The sequence below is a fragment of the Grampus griseus genome (assembly GCF_964374135.1).
Source record: "Grampus griseus genome assembly, chromosome: 18".
In the NCBI taxonomy this organism is placed as follows: Eukaryota; Metazoa; Chordata; class Mammalia; order Artiodactyla; family Delphinidae; genus Grampus; species Grampus griseus.
This window is the reverse complement of record NC_139012.1, coordinates 14,939,885-14,963,784: the sequence shown is the minus strand read 5'-3', so window position 1 is coordinate 14,963,784 and position 23,900 is coordinate 14,939,885. Positions and strand designations below refer to the sequence as shown.

Sequence of the window (23,900 nt, the reverse complement as noted above, 5' to 3'; positions counted from 1 at the left end):
AACTTCTTCCTTTGAACACAAAAAGCCTCTTTAACTAATGTACATATAAATATGTTCTCTACAACGTGCACTAAGCAAAGAAAGGGAAGAAAAACAAAGGCGGGGGGGGGGGGGGGCGGTGAGGCTGTAGGACTTAAGCCAGAATTAAAAGCAACCTAGGCAAGATGAGTACATGAAAGCTGTCAGGATAGTTGTTATTCTTATTCTCAATTACTTACAGCTCATCTGCTCTCAAGGAAGAAAAATCATAGTTTCTTTTAACCATATCCACAACAGATCTCACTTGAAAGGAAACATAGCAAGTGATTTGGCATGAATGGGCGTATTACCAATTTTCCAGCATCACTACTGAATATTTATGTCGGTGACGAATGATGACACTGGTGAAGTATTTTAACAGGAAGCCTTGCCTTGTAAATCGTCTGAATGATGCTGTGTCAAAACAACACCTACCATAAATCAGAGGTTTCAGGACCAGTATTTCTTGTTCCAACATGCTACCTGCTCAGCAGAATCACTTGTGTGGACAGGCATAGATTATTGTGTGCTAAGCAGAGCCATCTTACCTCCTAACTTATAGAGCTATAATTTAACAGGCCTATTATCAAGGTAATTTTGACAGTTCTGAAATATTATACTTGTTAAAAATATGCATTTAGCACTAACCTCAGTGGTCATTTGAACTGAATAAACAGACAGGTATCCCTGCAATTATTATTCTTCCCTACGGATGACTCTTTTTTCTAGCAAGGCAGTGGTCTGTTGACAACCGATTTTATAAATACTAGAGCAAGAGGGTTATTCTGATACTACAAAAAGCTCACCACGTTGCTTTCAAATCACTTTTCACTTCTTCACAAGTTCATTAGCAACTTGTAGTGGAGGCTAAGGACTCCCTTTCCAGGTTAAAGAAACGGCAATAGTTCAAACCTCCACTACCCTCCTCCTTGCTCCAACCCTCAATTCCTACATGATGCACATCCTAATTCGGGGTATTTTACATGCGTGAAATCTGCAGAGCCTCATTTCCCACTCAGTCAAGTTGGAAATATTAATCCTTAGGGCAATTCTAGAGTTCTGATTACAGAAGATAAGAGAATATGTCTTCTCTTAGACTGTAGTGCTACCAGAAGAATAAAAAGAACAAAAGAAATTAGTATTTTTTCTCTTTTGATAATGCGTTAGCTCTAACTTAACTTGATCTGTAAAGAAAAACTAAAGATATACATTTGTACCTTTCTTTTTACACTGAATGCATAAATAAGTGAACAAACACGTGTGCGCACACTGCAGAAAAATAAGTTGCGTGAAATGAACATACTGGCCACAATCCAATTAACTTCGCGACTCCGTAAGAGAAGAAATACGACATCTAGCAACGCCGGTGGCACAGTTTCTTAGAGCCAAATTAGCAAACTGACAGAAAATAAACAATTATTTATCCGGAATCCATTGCACTCCAAGCACTCAGCCAAGTGTCTTGTCACAAGGATTAGGCATGAAAAAGCACGACAACCCTCTTCTCATCTTTTCTCCAAAACAAAGGGTGAAATTCTAGACACTTGATAAGAATAAAATATTTCTGCTGACTCTGATGGCATGGATGAAAATGGAAGAAACTGTGTGGTCATATTTCTTACAAAACTCATGTTTGACTCAGGTCCTACAACTGACCGTATTTTACCCTTCAGGAATTAAAATATATCCAGTCAAGACGTCAGCAGCGGGGCTTCCCGGGTGGTGCAGTGGTTAAGAATCCACTTGCCAATGCAGGCGACGTGGGTTCGATCCCTGGCCCCGGAAGATCCCATCCCACCTGCCGCGGAGCAGCTAAGCCCGTGCACCACAACTACTGAGCCTGCGCTCTAGAGCCTGCGTGCCACAACTACTGAAGCCGGCTCACTTGGAGCCCATGTTCCGCAACAGGAGAAGGCACCGCAATGAGAAGCCTGTGCACCACGACTAAGAATAGCCCCTGCTCGCCGCAACTAAAGAAAGCCGGCGCGCAGCAACCAAAGCAGCCAAGAAAAAAAAAAGTCAACAGCAGTCTATTCCCGTGACTAGGGTACAACACATAAGCTAAGAAATCCCTGGCAGTCCAGTGGTTAAGACTCCGTGCTTCCACGGCTAGGAGGGCAGGTTCGATCCCTGGTAGGGGAACTAAGACCCTGCATGCCGCCCTGCGCAGCCGAAAAAAAAAAAAAACAACCAAACTTGTTATTAAAAAAAAAAAAAAAAAAGAGATCTAAATACCTTGTTTGAAATGCTAGATATTTCAGGACAACAAGAGTTTACTGTTTCACACATAATAAACCACAACAGTGTTTTTAAAATTCTGTATCAATACTACAAAATACAAAGATTCAAGACATAAAAATGGAATTTCCAAGAAATCTTTAATACAAAAAAAGCAGATCTTGCAATAAGGTGCCCCTTACATTATATCCCTGAAATAATGTAGATCATGCTGCCCTCTTGTGCCAGATGTAGAAAATAAAACAACTTCTGCCTGTTCAACGGAAACACAATTTGGATTCAAAATAGTAATGATCTCTAAATTTCTAACTGATTTACTGTTGACCTGAGATTTGCGTTACCTGTGTATGAAGATCTGATACAAGTGAAATGCAGCTTTGGTGATAAAAGACAAAGATTGGCTAGGAAGAGGTGGACGCAGCAAACAGCACAGGGACACAGCCCACATCTGCAAAGGCTCTATACTGTTCAAATCCAGCTGCAGTCAAATCGTGTAAGAAATGTCGGGGCCCCCGGAAATGTGTGGCACTTTAATAAACACACACAGTGCCATTACTAAAATACACCGAAGGAAGGAAGCGCAGCAGAGAGACGGTGAGCTAACGGGAAGGTGAGAAGAAAGGAGAAAAAGGAAACACTGCTTCTGCCAGTCTAAGGAACAGATTATGAAAGACCCGTAGGCAATAGGCTATCAAATTACATAAACAAACTAAGTAAACTTCATGCGCCCAATACAAGGATTCAAAGTGGAGAGTAACATAGCCACTGGAGCTTAGAGGGATGGAACCCTCTTTAAAATCGGCTTCCTGGAATGTTCAACTGCAGGCAGAGAAACTATGCTATACAGAAGAACCGCACACTTGCCAGGCTGACTCTGCCCTCCTTCTTAAAATACAAGTGAACTTGGGACTTTGGTAGGACAACCCGTGTTTCAGGAACTTCCCCTGGAGGCCTGGTTCTTAGCATAAGTGCAGAGTACCCGAGCGTCTAACAAAGTTCATGAGGATCTGAGATGAAGCATGAGAAGGGAGACGGGACATCTGGAGCATTCCCACCAATGGATGAATGTATAAAAGGCATAGTGACAATCCAGTTCAGGGTCAGTGAGAATCTACTGGCACAAGTGGGCAGAAGGGAACTCTGGCGAACTGCTTGCAAATCCCAGCCAGACTGGGTATGGGGCAGATCCGATGGGCCTCTGCCTGGAGTTTCCAGCTTCCATCGGTCACCATGCCAACTCTACACACTGGCCAAAGTCCTTCCTCTCCCTCCCTTTTCTAACTCTGGGAGGCTGTCAGGATCCTGAACTCACAGGAAACTTACTCACCCCTGGGGTCTCCTGGAGAGTGTGCTCTGACAATGGAAGGATATGCTTCCTGATCTCTCCACGCTACCTGGAGAACATACTCTGGAACTCAGGGGCCACAACTTTATGCTGGGAACTTGGACGCATCAAATGCAGATATTTAATGCAACGTAAAAGTCAAGCATGTCCATCTCTCTACTGTAGAGGGGAGTTTTAAAAAGTATTATATAATTACTAGGTTATACACAATCAATAATGTCAACTAAGAGGCATAATTCTTACCCATGTAAGAATTTGTACTTTTTCCAACTGTAAAAAGCACAAAATTTTTATCCAAACAGAAAATTAAATTCGATCACTTAAAATTTTTAATTAAAAAAAGTTTTCATCTACCACTAAAAGAGTAAATAAGTAATTCTTGGCCCCTAAACCTTTTGGGCAAACTAGGCCTATGTTTGTAGTACTTATTTGGGCTTGTATTTTCTTGAAGGAATCAAGTCCTGCTAATACATACAGGAGGGGGAGGCAAGGTAAACACGAGCGTGCCGGCTGCTCTAAGATGAGTGACCTCAAAGATTTAAACGTGGTCCCAAATCCTTGAATGACAAATAAACCAGCGTCTGAAGAAGCCTACAGGTCTTGAACATGAAGAGCCTGGTTAACTGTGGTCACCAGCACTCAGAGGCTGTGATAACAGACATCCAGTCCCACTTACTGCTCCCAACTTTATGGCTGTAGTTTTCACATTAACTGACAAATTGAAGCAACTTCACAGCCATAATAGCACATCATCCTCCAATCACTTTTGCATGATGATGACATAAAAAGACGAGATCTGTGTGGGCCTCTGCCGTTTACCGTCCTGTGCTCTGCACAGTGCCTGGACTAAACAACACGTGCTGAATAAATCTGCACAACATGCCGCCCTACACAGTCTTCCTGAATCCTCACGACAGTCTTGGGAAACAGGAGGGGCAGCAGTTGTTCCCATTTCACAGGAGAGGATGTTCCCAGATACCATGTATTCATAGTCACTAAGGTTCATTAGGCACTGACCGTATGCTAAGCGCTGTGAATGTATTAACCTAATTAATTCTAACAGTATCAATATATTAATGAGTGTGTGAAGAGCACCCCCATTTTACAGATAAAACTGAGACACAGAGAAATTAAATAACCAACACATAAATATTAATATCACGTTAACGGACTATTACTATTAGTAACTAGCACCAGAACTGAACCCAGGCAGCTGGCTCCAGAGTCCATACGTTTACAACAAGGCAGACAACATCCTGCCTTGAGATTCGCCTGCTCAGCAGTATGTATCTGCTTTGGCCTTGGTCACATGGCTAGTTGATGGCCAAGCCAAGGCTACTCCTGTCCTCCCTCCCGCCCACATCCCTGCCTTGAAAGGTACTGTCAATCACTGCCTGCAAAAACAAAGCCACCCTGGGCCTCACCACAAGTCGAACCAAGTGAACAGAGAGGGCATGTATGCTGATGAACTAACTCTTCATAGGAGCCCAGGTCAGGAGCAAGACGGGTCAAAGGCCTGAGTGTGGAGGAAGCAACCACTGAAAAACCTCCAGGGACACTCATATCCAGAAACTTACTACTGAAGACCCACCTGCTGTGTACCACAAGGCCTCTTACATGCCACCAAAAGCCCAATGTAAATTACACAGTTAATTTTATTGAAAAGGATGTTTACATTTCACTAATCTTGGGTTTTAATTAATTTTTCATTACCATTCTAGGTAAACGTCATAGTCACGGCACATGCCAGAGCTCTGTGATTCCACAAGCAGATGGGAAATGAAAGAAAGAAACACACAGCCTGTCGTGTAGAGATTCATTATAAGAAGGTTCTAGCAGACAACCTACCTTAACAGAATATAACACAGCCAATATTTTAGCAACTAGCCAAAAATATTTAAATATATTTGCATCAAATGTAGGGTGTTTCATTTGCCACACAACAAATCGGCTCCTAAATCATTCTGCAAAGTGAGCATACACTTATCTTTCCACACACACATAAACTGGAATAAAAGCTTATATGCCTCTATATTCAGATATCCTCTCATAGGCAAAAAACAGCAGCAAAGCTTTTTGTAGAAAATGGATCAACATGCAGTGATTTTCTTCCAAGCATCTCAAATATCAAACGTAATCAGGCATTAAGTACGATAACAAGACATATTTACTGAGAAACTTGGTGTCTGACTTACCTGTTGGGTTTCTATCAAAGAACAATACTGGAGCTCTCAAAATGGACTCGAACATTTGGTTGTGCAAAGTTTGTGAGGAACTAACAAGGACGTAGAAAACCAACAGAGATCTGGCGATGCCAAAAAGGACGGCAGATACAGTTAACCCTGAAATAGAGAAACCACTCAGCACAAGATCTCTGCCTTTTCTTCAAGGATGCTAAACCATGCCACGCAGCTTATAAAGATATTACGTAAATACTTTATTCCATTAAGCATCTGGATTCTAAAAGAGTTTAATGCATTCACAAGGTACATTTAAAAAGAAGAATATAAAAATCATGGTATTCCTCTCATTAAACAGAAACCTCATGGGGAAAAACATCAAGTGTAAAATAACATTTCATTCAAGGATTTCCTAATTCAATTATACATTCTACTAAAAGCTCAGAAGAAAGACAGTTTTTAAAAGTAGTTGATGGTCCCTTCTTCGCATTTGAAATCTTACTAATTACAACATGTCTCGATCTAATATTGTGATATGCTTTGGTAACAGCATGTGAATTAACAGGTAACAGGAGAAATGATTGACTACCATTTCCTTGTAGACAAAGCCCAAGTAGCTTTAAAGAATCTGACAATACCACATTAATTTTCAAGCAGAAAATCTACTTCTAACTAACTGAATTGTAAGAAAAATACAAATTATAAATAATCATTTAAATTCCGTTTTGTTAGTGATATGAGTACTTACTATGCACCTAAAAATTAAAATACCCTCCCCTAAGATCTTTTGAACTCACAATGCTAAATAGAATAACTTCTGTAATAAATATTCCACCAAGTACTTTTTTCCCTTTAGATGACACAACACTTATTTAAACCATGAAAACCGCTCAAATTCCTGGATTCCATCAATAGGCACTTTCCTTAGCCCACCATCCTATATGAATGTATAACAAAATCCCTTCCTTCTTCCTTTAAGCCCTCATAGTCCACCAACTGAGAAGGTAAACAGCTAATGGGCTTAGATTTCTTAGCAAGAGATCAACGAAATACACACAAAATTTCAGCGAGTATGTTCTTACAAAGATAACTCACTCTATCTTTGCAGAAGGCTTGTGTGAGTATTTCCTGCGGGAATATTTAAAATTTTAGATGAGGATTTCCTTTTAAAAGCTACATATATTCTAGGCACTCTTGTGAAAACAGACAGCCATGTTAATATTAGCCTGGCAAGCCAGAAGTTAAATTAATCGCACAGTTGCGGACACGATAACATTGTGATCTCAAGGTAAGAAAGACTCGGAATCCTAATTCCCAGACACTGGATTTCTCCCTGCTTAGCTTCCCTCTTAAGTAATTAGTGAAGCCCAAGAGATGAGCAATGTGGCGAAGGGGAGTTTGCATACCTACGAGGGAATAATGCTTTCATGTGGGGGCCCTTGCTGCCAGAGGATTTCATCCAAGGTCCATAAAAGCCAAGGTTTATTCAGAAAGAATTGGAACAATCCGAACCACAGGGTGGGGATCCGTTTCTAATCCTCTTGCCCATCCATATAATGATATAAGATTTAGCTAAAGCAACCTATTAGAGTAGACAATAGCCACATATTTCCAGTGGCTGGTTTTCTGAATGTGCAATCCTGGTTTAACTTCCAAAATCCAGTACAGAGCAAATTAAGAGTTTTCATTCAACCTCTCTCTTGTAGTAGATTTTAAAAGTAATTATTCTAATTAATTCACAGAATAAATGCGACTCAGACTCTTAATCTGTTAAGACATTACTGAATTACTCCTGGAAGCCCTAGTTGCTCACACAGGCTCATAGTAAGCACCTCAGACTCTCGTATAATAGACCAGATGATTCAATTTTACCTGAGTAAATTCCTAAGTACCAGTATAAATCGAGTTTTTCAGTTACATTTCCTTGTCCATTAACAGTGACATTCAGGGCACTCTGTTCATTCGCCCTATGGAACAGGGAAGAAAAAACATTATGCAATAGATGGAATTAGGTAAATACAAAAAAAAATGAACCTAGATTTAGGGGTCATGTTTTATGCTGGAAAATGTTTCCCAGCTCACAAGGCCCTGTGTCTGTCTACCTTATAAAAATTCCATTTGAATCATGACTTACAGTTCTCAAAACTGTCTGTAAGGAACCCGCTAAGGGTCAGACATCAGGAGAGACCATGGGAGGGTCACACCCACCAGCAGGAACTTTAACTTTTCTTCAGGGAAACTATGTGCGGATCAGAAGAGGAGGCTAAACAAGCCCCATCTCCCCGCCCCCATGACTGTGTGGGAAACTGAGAATTCGTGTCGATTTTTTAGCACTTTGGGTCAGACCAGGAATCACTCACCAGTATGAAAGCCACCAATCCTGAAGGACGTAGGCAACCTGGAGCAGGAAACAACAATCACTCAAACACTGACATGACTGACCCCCTCCAAACCCCACTCACTAGAATGGGTGATGGAAAGGCTCCAGAGAACGGACACGGTCCTTCCAGCTCAGGTCGGGGCAAGCCCCACACCCCAGAGAACCACAGGTCAGGGAAGGGCATGTGACATGTTAAAATCTCTAAAAGACTTCATATTTTTCCTAGAATCTCTCTGTCACGGACACACAACACCCAGTAAGTCTCACTTATTTTGCTCCGCACATATTAACGCTTTTCAGCGCAAATCCCAGTGGACTGCAAAATATAGTTAATAATTGTATAAATGTCAGGATTTTTCAAAGGAAAAAAGCTTGACAGGTACTGTGATGGTCAGTTTTCTGTGTCAGCTTGGCTAGCCCAGTCTCCAGTGACTCAGTGAAACTCTCATCTAGATATTGCTGTTAAGGTATTTTGTAGATGTGGTTCACATCTATCGTCAGAACTTAAGTAAAGAACATTGCCCTGAACAGTGTGATGGGCCTTCTCCAGTCAGACGAAGGCCTTAAGAGCAAGACCTGACGCTTCCTGGAGAAGGAAGAAATTCTGCCTCAAAACTGCAGGGTCAGCTCCTGCCTGGGGTTCCAGCCCGCACACCTGCCTTTCTGATTTCAGATTCACCCAGCTAGATCCCACAATCTCATGGAGTCAGTTTTCTGAAATAAATCCCTTAATACACATATTAAAAATAATAATACAGTAAAATAAATAATACAGTATAAAGAGTATTATAAGTATCAACCTCAGGGCACAAATCAAAATAAATGTCCTTACTTACCTGAGCTGCGATGTTTACTGGAATAAGGAAAAGGATGATAAGCCAGGGAGCACCGGCTGTGAAGTAATTTTTGTAGGCCTTAAAACCAACTTTTCCTTCCAAACGGCTCTCCTCAGATAGTGTAACCTGTATATTCTCAGTCTGGAAAGGAAAGGCAGTGAGAGACAAAAATATAAATAATGAACCCTACAATTTTTAGAATTCAACAGTGACCTCCACTGCAAAGCTGTGGGGAAAGAGACACAACTTATATGCTGATAGGAGCGTGCAAGATGGTCCACCTCCCACAGAGAAAGGTGTGGAAGTATCTAGCCAAACCATGTATGCATTTACCCAACCATGCTACTTCTAGGAATCTATTAGAGATAAGGAATACCATTTGCACAATGTTCTTGGGGACCTTTGCTTAAATTAGAACACCATGATTGATAGCCCCCTTACAACATAACTGATTAAACTATAAATGCAGAAGCTTTTTCCAAAATAATTATACAAAATGTTATGTAGCTAAAATACCCCTCTAGTTTATTTGTGTCACTCAATTATAGAAACATAAAACAAAGTGTGGGTTCAAAATATTAGTTAAATAGAGTAAACTGAGTTCACACTGTGAGCTGGAGACATGTGAGTTTGGATAGCAGGGGAGCAGCATATGATCCAAATCTGTTTGGTTCCTGAATTTCAGAGAGGGATTCCTGAGTTTGGAATGTGAGCGACTAATCTGAATACTTATCAGAATCATCCAGGCTCCCGGGTTTGGAGAGTGAGGGATTGGATATCGAGGAACACCTGTGCATGTTTCTAAGGGAGATCTAGTGCATTTCTGCATTTCTGTCTGGAGGACTTAGAATACATTATAGAGTCACATGGGCTATGGATGTCCTGGGCTCTATGCTGGCCACTGGAAATGCAAGGTGGATAAGGTGTGGTTCTCGGTCTTGAAAGATAAGAAAGACAGACAAGAACTAACTCCAAAGTGTCTACTATGTGTCAGGTCCTTTGGACATGCTACCTTTGGCCTATCACAGGCCATCTGACAATGGGGAAAAATACCACCATCAGTCACCTGCACTGCCAGAACATTCCAACATGTAGGAACCGTAGCTGATTTAATGTAAGTCATAGCAGGCTGGGTATGAGGGGTTCTTCAAATTAAGCCTCTGGATGAACAAGGGAAGCCAGGGTCTACCAGAGCAAGTACGATTTTAACTATGGTAACATGAAGAGTTCTAATGTCAATATCACATGCATCCTGGAATTCATAGCAGTAGACCCACTACTGGAGTCCATAAGATTCTCGACCCTACACCCAAAGAAGAACCCTAATCAGGCTTGCTCCCTGCATGCCCTTTTAATTCTACCAATTCCACGGAATAAGGCCTAGGCAGCTTAGGATCTACTTTGGGACAAACGAAGATGTCACGAGTGGAGAAGACTGAAGGTCCACGAGTCCACCGAGAGCAGACAGACCAGGGCATTTGCAGGATGACAAACTCACATCTTGGTCCTCTGGAGCGGCATCTTTCAACGAGGGTCTGGAAGACTGTTGAGACCAAACTGAGGACTCGGAAAAGGTGCGATTCCTCAGAGCTGGAGATCCTGGAACTGTAGATGGCTCAGTCTCCTCATTCTCCTTCTTTAAAATGGAACCAAAATCTATCCCAGATTTCAGGAACTCAGTGTACGTCCCCTTTTGCACCATTTCTCCCTAAAAGAACAATAAAGAATTTGAAAGGAATGCATTTGCATTTGATAATACTAATATAATGTAAATACTGGTCAAGAGAAGTAAATTAATCTTAAAGTATGATTTTTGTTAAAAAAATGATCCTTAGATCTGAAACTCTGGTTAACAAATCCAGTTCAGTTCAACTGAACTGAGCATTCTGTTCTCTGCCACACCCTGCGTTAGGTACTGGGGGATATGAAAGAAATGTGTGATCGGGAATTTAAAATGCAGACCACTGACGTAACTATCATGGGCATCTTCAGGGAAGCAGAAAGCACAGATGTTGGTGGGAGTATCAATATAGTCTGTTTAGACAACATGGGAATTGAGAGAACCCATGAGCGGCGTTGCAGCGTCTTCATGGTCTTTACAACCTCCCCACAAACGCAGAAGTTAGAAAATTCAATATTCCACCTGATAAAGTAGCTAAACAAGGAGGCCCTAAGACTGGGATGGCTCTAATGCCTTGGTACCCCACGCCACAAGCGAAAACTTCAGCCAGAACCAATGCACTTTAGTCTGAGAAAGAACTTAGGAACGAACAACCCATCACAAGCAGCCAGTCTTCCCCAAATCAGGCAACTGCTTCAACTACAGCCAGTCTAATCATTTTCTTTTAACACATGTGACACATCATTGCAGTTTCCCTCACTTACAAAGTTATATAAAGTAATGTGCAGAAGATTTTTTCTATTTTTTCACCATACAAAAAAAGACACAGCTGATTCATTCAGTTGCAAACAAAATATGGGAAATCCCAGGATGCAAAACTAAACAAAGGAGGGCAGCTCTGGTTAAGGCAGTATGGCTGAGTCCCTCTGCTGTGCGCCTGAAACTATCACAACATTGTTCACTGTCTATACTCCAGTATTAAATAAAAAGTTTATACATACATATATATATATATAAAACTAACTTTAAAACGAGAGAATAAAAAAAAAAAACTAAACAAAGGAGGGCATCTCTGGTGAAGGCAAGACAGATGGAAGAAGGTGGGCCAGGACCCCAGCTGATACCGCTTCTCACCCTATCCCCTGAGGCGGGCCACTGGGAGAAACCCAGTGAAGCCTTTGGGTACCACCTGACACTGCAGAACTAGAAAATTATTCAGGATATATTGTGTCTTGCTCCACTTGGGAAGCAAAATGCATACACCTTCTTTAAGGAAATTACAACTTTCTACTTAGTTATCTGTAAGATGCACAGGGAAATGACTAGTGGTACACAGAAAGCAATTTTACTCTGCAGCCAAACGCTGATAATTCTGAAGGGATGGGGAGGCAGTCACCCCCTCACTACTGTGAGAGAGGGACCAGGCAAACAGTAAGGATGGACCCCAACTCACCCAAGGGTGCTCACCAGCGGATAACTGCTTGTTCTGACAGTACTAAAGCTGAGGGTGGTCTCCTCAGAACAAGCAATAAGGGGGCCCTGACACATCCACACACTGGTTATTCTGGTCGCCCAGGTTACTGACAATCACCGATTCTGTGCTCATTAATACTGCTAATGCTGGAGCTTTACCACACTAGCATCATGTCTCTGCATATGAAATTCATTATCCTCAAGTTGGAAGAATCTGAGGCCCCGATTTAGGGAGGAATAGAGGATCTGCATTTTAATACTCTTTCTTATGGCAGAAATTCATTTCATAAGTGAGGGCCTATTGGGACAGACAAGGGTTCACGATGGAAGTGCTGAGGAACACAGGCAAACAAGGAGCGAAGCATAAAACAACCACTAACTCGGCAAAATTCTCAATAATCTCTACTCAACCCCCAAACACGTGAGTTGTTGTGCATTCGATGAACGGTGGCCCCCCAAAAAAGATATGTTCAAGCCCTAAACATGACACCTCCGAACGTGGCCTTATTTGGATACAGCTTCTTTGCACACGTAATGAAGGAAAGACGGCGTCATTCTGGAGTAGGGATGCCTTAAATCCAATACAACTGATGTCCTTATGAGAAGAGAAGAGCCTAAGACAGACACGGGGCAATGGCCACGTGACATCAGAGGCAGAGACTACAGTCCTGCAGCTGTAAGCCAAGGAACCCCAAGGAAGGCCGGTGAACCCCAGAAGCTGGAAGGGAGGATTCTTCCCTAGAGCCTTCAGGGAGCGCACGGCCCTGCCAGCACCTTGATTTGGGACTTGCAGCCTACAGAACAGTGAGAAGATACATTTCTGTTGTTTTAAGCCACTTAGTCTTCAGTACTTTGCTATGGCAGCTCTAGAATCTTCTCAACAATACCAAGACTTCTGTTGCTGCTGTTGCCCGTCCAGCGAACATTGGAGGAATCTTTTAAATCCCACCTCAGACCACATCACTCACCTGCTCTGGACCGTCCAGTAGCTTCCATCCCACTTCCTGGCCTGCCGCCCACTGCTCAGAGACCAGCGCCCTCCATGGCCCCCCGCTCCCTCTCCTCTGACACGCTGGCCTTCCTGCCGTTCCTCCAACCTGCCAGCTCAGCTCCTTCCTTAGGACCCCCCTCCCCCAGGTGCCTGGATGGCCCGCACCCTCGTGTCCCTCAGGCCGGAGAGGCACCAGCTCCTCAGGGAGGAAGCCAGGATATCAGCCCCACCCCCTCTTTCATCACATCTGTCCCCATAAGAATGGGAGCCCTGGGAAGGGAGGGCTTTGTCCTCCTGCTGCACACGATCTCACACGTATCAGACACATAAAAAGATCTGAGCACTGAGACAAAGCAACTGGGTAAACCAGCAGAGTGGGCATCTCTAACTGGGGGTGCTCGGTTACCCATTTTGGGATTAATGAAAGATGCTCTTTAGGCAAACTGTACAACAAACAGGTGGATAAAAACATGTCTCAGTATCTCTAATTTCCAAATAATACACTTTGATTTAGGTTGTGGAAGGGGAAAATAAAAAGTTCTAAATCAAATAGCATCATTATCCTTAACAATTTTCACAGCAACACTGATAATTCAGCAACTCTGCAGCAGCACTTTTATACAGTTTAGGGCTTCTGTGGCTTAGAGTGCAACAGGGATATTTCTAAGGGCTTTGGATCCATCCTCAAAGCCATGGATACCAGCTCTGAGAAAAGGGGGGCATAAAACTGAGGCAGAAAAGGGCGTTTATGAAGAATCCAAGGAGAGTGACCTGCGGGGAGGGCTGGACTTCAACACAACTAAGTGCTAGCAATTTGCACAGACTTTTAGAAATTACTTACATCTTTCAATATCAGAATCTGACTTGCAGCTTTTAGGTACTGCAACTGATGTGTCACTAGGACTGTGATCTTCTGATACAAGGCTTGACAAATACACCTACAAATGTAAAAGGTACAGCGTGCAAAAGCACGTTAGTGGAGGTGCTCCAAATTGGAAACAGAGAATTTGAAAACATAATGAGAAAAAGACAAGACAGCAGTCAAAGTTCTCTACTTCAAATACCAGTATGAATACAAATTAAATACAAATATACATCAATCAATTCAACTAGGTCCTCAAGTCAGCAGCAAGTTTGAATCTAGCTCCACTAAAAAATTCTAGAAAGCAGTCCAGCGAAAGATGCACCAACTGCTAAGTTGTTTTTCCTAAAACGGATCTTAACAATTATTTACATAGCTCACAGTGAAAACAATGGAGCAAAACTGAGATTCCAAAAGCTGACTGAATTACAATACGAATTATTTTACACCTATGCTGAGAATGGGAGAAGAGTGATGTATGTCATATAAAAATGGACACACTTTTCGTAGACAGTTTCCCAGGTGATTGTTTATGATGTACATATTAACCCCCCTAAAAAAGTCATAGCTTCTCAGTAACCTTAGCCAGATTGCGTTTTGTAGACATTTCTTCCCAAATAACATTAGATTGAAAACAAATGCTATCATGGCCTTGATCAGTCTCTACAACACTCCCAGTCTCATCCAGGAAGTAAATCTTATTTCATTTGCACTGAAAACTTTCTGAATGTGAAAATGAAAGATGAGAGTCCAAATGGTCCACGTCACAGTGGAAGTCATCCAGTGGCTCAACCGACGCCAATCCTCTTAGCCAAAACCCCCTCAAGTACTCAAACTTCAGTGTTGTTTTTTTTTTACAGTAACCCCTCAAACTGCTCCACGTTTTAAATGCAGACCCCTAGGGACTCAGCCCCAGGCTCATCCCACAAGGGCCGACGACCCCTCCAGGGAAGCGAGTAGCTGGGTCCGGGGCCCCGGTGACCACAGGCAGGGCTCCAGGCGTGTATGCTGGGTGCCTGAGACTCTCGCAGAGCAAATCTCAGGGACCTGGGCCACAGCTCAGCCTGCTGAGTGAGCCAGGTGCAGAGTCTGGAGGCAGCAGACTGCAGCTCAGTCCCTCTCACGAGCCCGACAGCGTCGGACAAGCTACTACACCTCAGTGTCTTCATCTCAAAACAAGGCCAATGACAACTCATCCACCTGTTCTGAGAAATCAAACCACCAATCCGCTCAGTACACGTCAGCCCCGCCTGCACTCCTCCTAACCCACGAGCGGTCATGTGCTCTGGACTCAGGACAGAAAAGTCCTAAGGGGACACGCTGGACACTGGGTCTGTGATCAGAAGCGAGAGCGCAGGACGTAGACACATACGCCATCGCTCCATTATGTCGAAACGGACTTATTTTCACCTTTTGACATGTCTTAGTTCAGATTTTGTACTAAATTTCTTGACCAAGTAAACACCTTTTCAGACTTGGCACTAAAGCTTTTCATGGAATTGTTTCTCCTAAATTCAAAATTATCTGTCAATAGCCACTGAAGGCAGATGTTAATCAAATCTAATGGGCTGCCATGTCCAAGACAGAGCTACCCAAAAGTTCTAGAATGTTTTCTTCCTGTAATTCCATCACAGAAAAGGTAATATAAATAATTACAATAAAGTGATCAGTTGATGGCTACAAATTTATTCCTAATTAAGACTTTTAATCCAAATCTCTAGGAAAATAATCTATCTTCCAAGTTTCTAAGAGTAAAGATTTCCAAGACATACCATACAGAAATAATTGATTCAGGGATGAGTTCTTTAAGCATTATTCCTATATAAGGGCTGTGTTAATCCTGTAATACCATATATATTCCTATATAAGGGCTGTGTTAACAGGGGGTACCTCCCGTAGCAGAGTGAATCAAATAAGAATGAAAAAGAGCACCTATCTACATTCATTCATTCGACAGGCTTTGGTGAGATACCAGGCACAGTCCTAACTGTCGAGCATACATCCACAGGTGAAGGAAGCAGACGCTACTCCGCACCGTGAACAGAGGGACACGCTGAACGAGTATGGAAAATGCACTGTCGGGCCGTGATGTGTGCTCTGAAGGAAAAGCAAGGGGGGCTGCTGCCTTAGATGGGGGTGACACGGGAGCCTATCTGGGGAAACGTCCCTAGAAGAAGGCACAGCAGGTCCAAGGGTCCTGGGACAGAACGTGCCCTGCTAAGGCGTCTTCATGCATTCACAGCTTATAGCGGGTGGGGAGGACTGATAAGTGGTCAAGTGCAACCCACCGAGGGCTGTGGGAAGACAGAAGGGCACAGGCTCCCCCTGAAGGAACAGGAGGGAAAGGCAGGGGCTCTGGCACAGAGGGAGCAGTATCTACAGACAGACAGGTGTGAGAAAGGGCCCGTCACAAAGCCGGCACGGCTGGAAGGCCGAGTGGGTGTGAGGGCCAGCTGGAAAGGCTGATGGGGGCAGATGGCAAAGGAGCTCGTTCTCCGTCTGAGGACCTGGATCTGCAGCCTGAACATGAGGGGGGTCTGTGAGGGGCTGGAGCAGAGAGGACGAACTGTGTGGACAGCAGCGAGGGCATCTGACCAGGACAGGCCCGAAGAGCTGGTGACGCAGGAGTCGGGGGCTCTGGCGACGTGGGGCTCTCTGAACCAAAACGGGATCCACAGCTGGACACAGGTGAGACTGCATCAGTTCACCTAAGGCTCTAACCTTCTGTAGGTGAGAGAATCCACTTAAGGCTTACAACGTATAGTTGGAAAATTCACAAACCTTAACAACCTTCAATATATATTCATGACTGAAGGAAACTGTCAACAGCAAGTAGAAGTGCACTTTGTTCACTTTTAATACAAAACACTCCCCATTACTAAGCTTCGACACGACCACCATCTTTCAGAGCACACTGTTCCATCCAATTTTCTAACTCGTTGAGAACATTCTCCAGTTGCTGCTGAGCGATTTCCTAAATTGCATTCGTGCTCCCTGCCCTAAGTTTCCCCAGAGAATGTGGTTCTGATTAGCAAACAACAGTCTGAACAAGCTTGCTTCTATCAAGTGTACATCCAAGGTCATTAAACCCAACAGCTATAAATACTGCCTCTGTTAGAAGAACTTGGGAGAACTTCTGTGGTATTAAGCACCCTGGGAACAGGGAGGCTGAACTGCCCGTGATGCCAGGAGGATGGGGGGTGGGGAACCTCTGTCACGGCATTAGCGCCCTTTCACTGAACCCGTGACAAGCCACAAGGCACTTCCCTAAGGGAAAATTCATAAAATCACGATCAGGAGAGGGTGGGAAAAGGGGGTCAGACCAGAGAGCTGGAGGCCATGCCACGTGTCGGCTGCCCTGCTCTTGTGTGCTGAAAGATTCAATGCTAACTTGGGCACTTTTTTTTATTGTGGTAAAATATACATAATGTAAAGTTTACCATTTCAACTATTTTTAAGCATACAGCTCAGTAGCATTCAGTACATTCAGACTGTCGTCAGCCATCAGCACCATGGATCTCCAGAGCTCTCTCACCACCCCAAAACGAAGCACAAGTTACATACAGACTTTGGTGGAGCCCGCCAATGGCCCCTGCTTAGTGGATGTGGAATCCCAGCTCCCAGTACCCAGAGCTCAGGGCGGCCTCACCCGTCTCTCTCTCACACTGCTGACTCTGCGAAAGCCTCTTTACTATGCTACTTAGGACTTGCTGCGAATGAAGTTTTTCCCCCCAAAAATTCATGTTGACACATTATTCGCCAGTACCTTAGTATCTGGTGACAGGGCCTTTAAAGAAATAATTGTTACCCTTAATTACGCTGGGCCTAATGCAATCTGACTGGGGTCCTCAGAAACAGAGGAGCCCGGGCTTCCCTGGTGGCGCGGTGGTTGGGAGTCCGCCTGCCGATGCAGGGGACGTGGGTTCGTGCCCCCGTCCGGGAAGATCCCACATGCCGCGGAGCGGCTGGTCCCGTGAGCCACGGCCGCTGAGCCTGCGCGTCCGGAGCCTGCGCTCCGCAACGGGAGAGGCCACAGCAGTGAGAGGCCCGCGTACCGCAAAAAAAACAAAAAAAAAAAAACAAAGAAACAGAGGAGCCCAATACCTAAGAGCAGGGCACATGGACAGAGAACAGATCACGTGCGGACACAGAGAGAGGACACGGCAAGGAGGATGCCATCGGAAGTCAGGAAGAGAGGTTTCCGCAGCAACCAAACCTGCCCACACCTTGATCTTGACCTTCCAGCCTTCACCATGTAACAGGCTGCTGCAGACTGTTTTTTTCCCTCAAAATTCATACGCTGAAACCTAATCCCCATAGTGAAGGTATGGGGCCGTAGGGAGGTGATTAGGTCATGAGGGCAGAGCCTGCATGAATGGGATCAGTGTCCCTATATAAGGAACCCAAACGGCTCCCTCACCCCTTCTGCCATGTGAAGACACAGGAATGGGGCCCTCACCAGGCACCAAATCTGACATTGCCTTGACCTTGGGCTTTCCCAGCTTCCAGAACTATGAGAGATAAATTTCTGTTGTGTCTTAGCTGCCCAGTCTATGGTCTCCTGTGAGAGCAGCCTGGACAGACAGAGCCCTAGCAAACTAAGAGGAACTGACGGCGAAAATTTCAAATTGCTTCTCTCTGCCGCACAACCTGCATCCTCCAGGCGAGGACGTGCCTGCTGTTGTTCTCACAGCCTTGCTTCTTCCCATTTAGCAAAAGGAACTGAATCCTATTCTCAGCCTCCACAAACCCTTCCAGCCTGCAGGCCCACAGGGCACTTCCCGCTAAGGCCAGTGCACAGGGAGCTTTCCAACTTCACCTGAAAGCCTACAGCTGCCCACTTCTACTTCCACTTAGCATCTACCATCCTATATCCAAACCCTCTAAACCGCGACTCTGCCGACCTTTTCCCAGGCATCTGTCTTAACAAGCTCCATAGAGACAGATTCCTTAGAGGCAGAAATGAGAGCTGAACGTCTCGGTCTCCCTTATTCTGCCCCGTGTGGGTCCTTCCCCTCTCCTGGCTCACTGTTCTCCTCTGTAAACTGAGAGGTTTTGTGCAACAACATCTGTAAGGGCATGGACCTCAGTGCACACAGTAGGGCTTTAATAAGTGCAGCTGGAAGGGCTCGTTGGCTTTAACAAGGTGAACAGCAAGGTAACTAACCGTGGGGTAGATGTGGGTGGCGTTTCAGAAAAAGCAAGTTCACGAGGCTTTCGAAGAGGCCAGTCTAGACTCCACAGAGGCCTCAGTCAGCGTGTGTTGGGACACATGATACACAGAAAAGCATAGAGCTGTTCTGCTTCTGGGGTTCCGTGGCCAAACAAGAGCCACTGACAACAAATTCCGGAAACTCCAAGTGAAAGTCAGCATTTCAGCCAGGTATTAGATACCGAGTTTGAAATTCAACTTAACCCTACAATGTGGGTCTAAGTATTAATTCCAGTAAGCATCCATGAAGCAATGTTAAATATCTGAGGTCATACTCTGAGGTGGAAGAAAAATCATTCTTAAATTCTAGGCTTCATTAAGTATTTCCAAACCGATACAATAATAAGCATAAACCAACAAGGCCTTTCCATGGAAGCCCTATGTCACTACTGAGAACTTGGATTCTAACATGCCTTAAACAACTGATGGAGGAAAAGGACCGGCAGCCAAGTGCCAGGCTACTGAGTCCCACTCTCTGATTTAAACACCGTACGTACGTCGCCTTTCTTACTGCTGGGGCTGGATCCACCCACAATGTGTGGTTGTCAACTACAAGCAGCAAGGGGAAATCTGCCATCTGTTCCTCTCCTCCCCAAAGCATGGACTCCACTGGCCTCCACACACTGCAAGCTCCTTCTGCATTTTCCTATCTCGACCTCATCCTCATGCAAAAGTTCTCTAGGACGGATCTGCTGTGGAGGGAAGGGAGGGGGGACAGGGACACCAGGGCAGAATGAGCCGAGTCTCCTGGAGCACACACGCCCTCCTGAGCTCTCTTCCCTGATCTCTGCGGGGTTCCTGGAAAGCAGAAATGATAGAAAACAGGAGCAAACTCACAGCTCGAACAGGTGCCTGCTCACTTCTGCATCTACTGCACTGAGCGGATCGTCCAGGAGGTAGATGTCTGCATCCTGATACACGGCTCTAGGAAACGTAGAGAGATGTCAGGAGAAGGACGCTTCAAGCTTCCCGTGTCCCATCTTTGAATCAAGATGGTGTCCAGCAAATCATTATTCATTCCAAGAGCCCATGGAAAAGGGCCAAGACCCTGCTTCACACCGGGCCCACCCGGTGAGCGGGGTCTGCGTGCTCGCTTCCACTAGGAGCCATGGAGGAGGGAGGGGCAGGAAGGCAACTGAAACGCCATTTACCTGGCGAGGTTGACCCGGGCTTTCTGGCCTCCACTCAGCGTGGTTCCCCGGTCTCCTATCACGGTTAGGTCTCCATCCTCCAAAAGCTGTAAATCCTACATGGAGACAGAAAAGGGGAAAAAGAGAAAGATTTCAAATGTGTTCTCGGGCTTCCCTGGTGGCGCAGTGGTTGAGAATCTGCCTGCCGATGCAGGGGACACGGGTTCGTGCCCCGGTCCGGGAGGATCCCACGTGCCGCGGAGTGGCTGGGCCCGTGAGCCATGGCCGCTGAGCCTGCGCGTCCGGAGCCTGTGCTCCACAACGGGAGAGGCCACAACAGTGAGAGGCCCGTGTACCTCTTATCATGCTAACCTTCTAGCATCAGTTCTTTATAAAAGTATTTGATCAACAGCAATGGGTATATTTTATAGTGACTAAATTGTAACATTAAACGTTAAAAAAAACCTCTCAGGGCTTTTCATTTTTTTTCATTCTGTAGTTTTTCACAGCATTTATGCAGTTGACTATTTTGACACACATTTATTAAGGATTAACTATATACCAGGCAGTGTTCTGGGCACAAGGAATTCATCCAAGAGGAAACAAAGTCCCTAGAGTTTCTTTCCGTGATGGGAGATGGAAAATTAACATGAGTGCAAGTACTAAGGACTAGAAGAAAAAGGAAGCCGGCTTAGAGGGATAGGGAGTAAAGGAGGGAAAGTGAGTCACTACTGGGGTCGACAAGGGCTCAGTTCAGAGGGGGTTGGAGTAGATCTGTTGGAGGATGAAGCAGGCTTAGATTCAGATTGCCTGTAATTGTCATCTGACAGATCCTGGCATAGACAAGCAGAGTTTGCAGAGTTTGTTTTCTACTAAACCCCTCAGGCATCAACCTAGGATACACAGACTACCTTTCTACAAATGAAGCCCTCATTTCCTGGTCTCTACTTCAGCAAATCTGGGGAGAGAACTAGTGGCACACTGGGATCTCCATGATAAACCAGTCCTTTGAAATCCCTAAGTCTCATTTTCAACTTCTACAGAAATGTGCTGCAGAAACAATCACTAAACTCAAGGATCCTGTGAGAATCAAAACAAGCGTACAAACACCCTCCATAAATGGAATAAGGACGTGAAGGGATTGTAACTTGCTATTGGTGATTGAGGTCTATTTTCTCATCACACCAACAGTGAAAATCCACGCAGAGTGTGAATCATGACACGCATAGCACATGACCACAAGGAAAAGAAAGAGACCATCCCCGTCATAACCCTCCCTGACAGCCACAGAGACACACAGGCACACACAGGTGCCCTGTACACTCAAAGCTTAAATGCGGAGCATCAGATGAAAAGCAGCAATTGCTCTGTCATGAAAATTCATCATTTTTTCACCTTAATTCTTTACTACCATCGCTTGCTTTGGGTTTTCCTGAGATACAATAAGCCATTTTAAGATACGTTCCCAGCCTTCCACACACACACACACACGCACACACACACACAGTTTACTTGGCCTCTGTTTCACTGATGACAGTCCTTGCAAACTGTTCTGCTTAGTTCTTACGCCTCCATTTTATGCCGTTTTGGTTTCCTTCTCAAAACAGCACCACACTGTAGTGCGGCAACCCGAACCATGTTTTAGAAAAGGCACTTAGACCCACTCGAGCACAGTCAGGGCGTAAGAAACAGGCTCTCTCTGCAAGTCTGGTAGGAGGACTTCCAGCGTGCTGTTAGCTCTGCAGTCTATTTAAGGACCAGCACGAATGGGAAAACATTTTAGACGATTTGAAGTAAAATCCAAGTCAGGCTGCTTTCCCAGCCACCATTTTCTGATTAGGTTAAAGGGGAAAAGCCTGAGTTCATTATATATTACAATTCCTCCCACTGACAGGAAGGTATTCTTCTTCACCAATCTTCCATGGAAAGCAGACATACAAACTACGGGAAAACTAGGAAATGGCGACGCTGGTTTGATGCCTTCTGTCCAGAAGCACATCAAGGGCCCTTTAGGGATGCTGGAGACTTCGTGTACAAACATGGAACAGACTGTTAAAATATTTAACGGGGACCTGACGTGAGCCCCTGGCAGAGGAGGGCTGGGTTCCAGAGTCAAACAGCATAAAACTGCCTTTCATCACAGCTTTAAATCCATTTGGCCGATAGCACTATGATTTCCATTTTAAAGATGATGAAACTGAGGCCAGGTGAGGTTCAGAAAAGCAGCTGAAATCGCATGATTTTTTCCCTACTAAATAGAGAAACTGAAACTCATTCCCTGAACCTTCTATCTCCTAAGCCTTGCAGTTTAAACACGATCCCTACAGCAGGCCAAACATTATTAGGTGGTTCCCTACACTGTGTTGTATAACTCCCTATAGGGTCACTTTGAATATGGCATCAGCTTAATTCGACGTTGCCAAATGTGATTACTTTATATTTTAACTACAGATACGTTTTCGGCTCAATGAAGTTAAACACGTACTTCAATTAGATCTAGTATAAAGCATCTAGTTATTAAGATATGTAATAAAAGAAATGCTGCTTTTTCCTATTTTATGGGAACCACCCATAAAAAGAAATCTTTATTATTTTTGTTTCTATGTATGTATTTACTGAAAACCTGGCGGGTTTGCATTTTACAAACATTGCCTTTCTCTTTACAACAAACCCACACCTCCCCCTCATTTTATAAAAAGGAAACAGAGAAACACCTGAAATTACTACTCGGGACCATTTCTCTCCAAAGACCACACTTTTTTTTCCTACTACACATGTGGTCTCTGTATCTACAGGTCAAAATAATTCCACGACACCAATATTACCTGTAACGGTCTTATGACCATTCATTGACACATAGATTTCATTTCAGAGCAGCAGCAAAACCTCTTGGAAACCCTCTGACCCAACGCCCTCATTTTGCTGCAGAAACGTCAGAGGCCCAGGCAGGAAACAGGACGTGTCCAAAGTGACAGCAGGCAAGTGACGAAGCCGGGGCCAGGACTCTGCTCTCCGCTCCTTCTCCGCCCTGGGCCTCCCTTCCTGCCAAGCAGGGAATGGGCACGAGGGGCCCCAACTCTATGTCCCGACCACGCAGCACAACAGGAGAGCAGTCCGTGCTTATAAACCTCACATCACGTACAGAAGAATCGCTGTGCAGCCCAATCCCACAGGGGCCCTTCCCACCAGAGTCTGTGCTGCACAGACATCCGAGGGTGGGTGAAGCCCCAGGACACGGCCCGAGTTACTGGTCCCATCACCCCACGGGGCTGGGGCAAAACATTGACCCCCTTGGGTCTTAAACCTGAGCTGCAAATGTAGAGGTGAGGCATTCCATCTCTCAAGCCTCAGTTTTACTAATTATAAAATGAGGATGGTAACATCAAAGAGCCTTGTAAAAGATTAATAACTCATACACCTTGTCATGTGTGCTTGCATGTGAGTGACAAACAGAAAAATGACTTCCACATGGACTCTGAATAAATGAGAGCTATTTTTCTTACTGTTTTACATTTGCATTTCCCCTTTTCGTATATCATTTTTTTAAAATTCTACTTCATTACTGTCAACTTTACTTCACTTCTGTAAACGAAAAATCTCCCATTAACCATAAC

General features: G+C 44.4%; 1 protein-coding gene across 1 annotated transcript in view; it reads right to left on the bottom strand.

The window, feature by feature from the left end:
* LOC309835850 (ATP-binding cassette sub-family C member 4) overlaps positions 1 to 23,900 on the bottom strand; it is a 170,540-nt gene that overhangs the window by 100,055 nt on the left and 46,585 nt on the right. Inside the window, exons 11-18 of the mRNA XM_082675568.1 lie at positions 20,308 to 20,402; positions 19,994 to 20,080; positions 13,924 to 14,020; positions 10,496 to 10,705; positions 8,998 to 9,138; positions 8,142 to 8,179; positions 7,654 to 7,748; positions 5,797 to 5,943 (exon numbers count right to left, since the gene is read on the bottom strand). Coding sequence (XP_082531694.1) covers positions 5,797 to 5,943; positions 7,654 to 7,748; positions 8,142 to 8,179; positions 8,998 to 9,138; positions 10,496 to 10,705; positions 13,924 to 14,020; positions 19,994 to 20,080; positions 20,308 to 20,402 — 910 coding nt within the window. The remainder of the gene's footprint in view (positions 1 to 5,796; positions 5,944 to 7,653; positions 7,749 to 8,141; positions 8,180 to 8,997; positions 9,139 to 10,495; positions 10,706 to 13,923; positions 14,021 to 19,993; positions 20,081 to 20,307; positions 20,403 to 23,900) is intronic.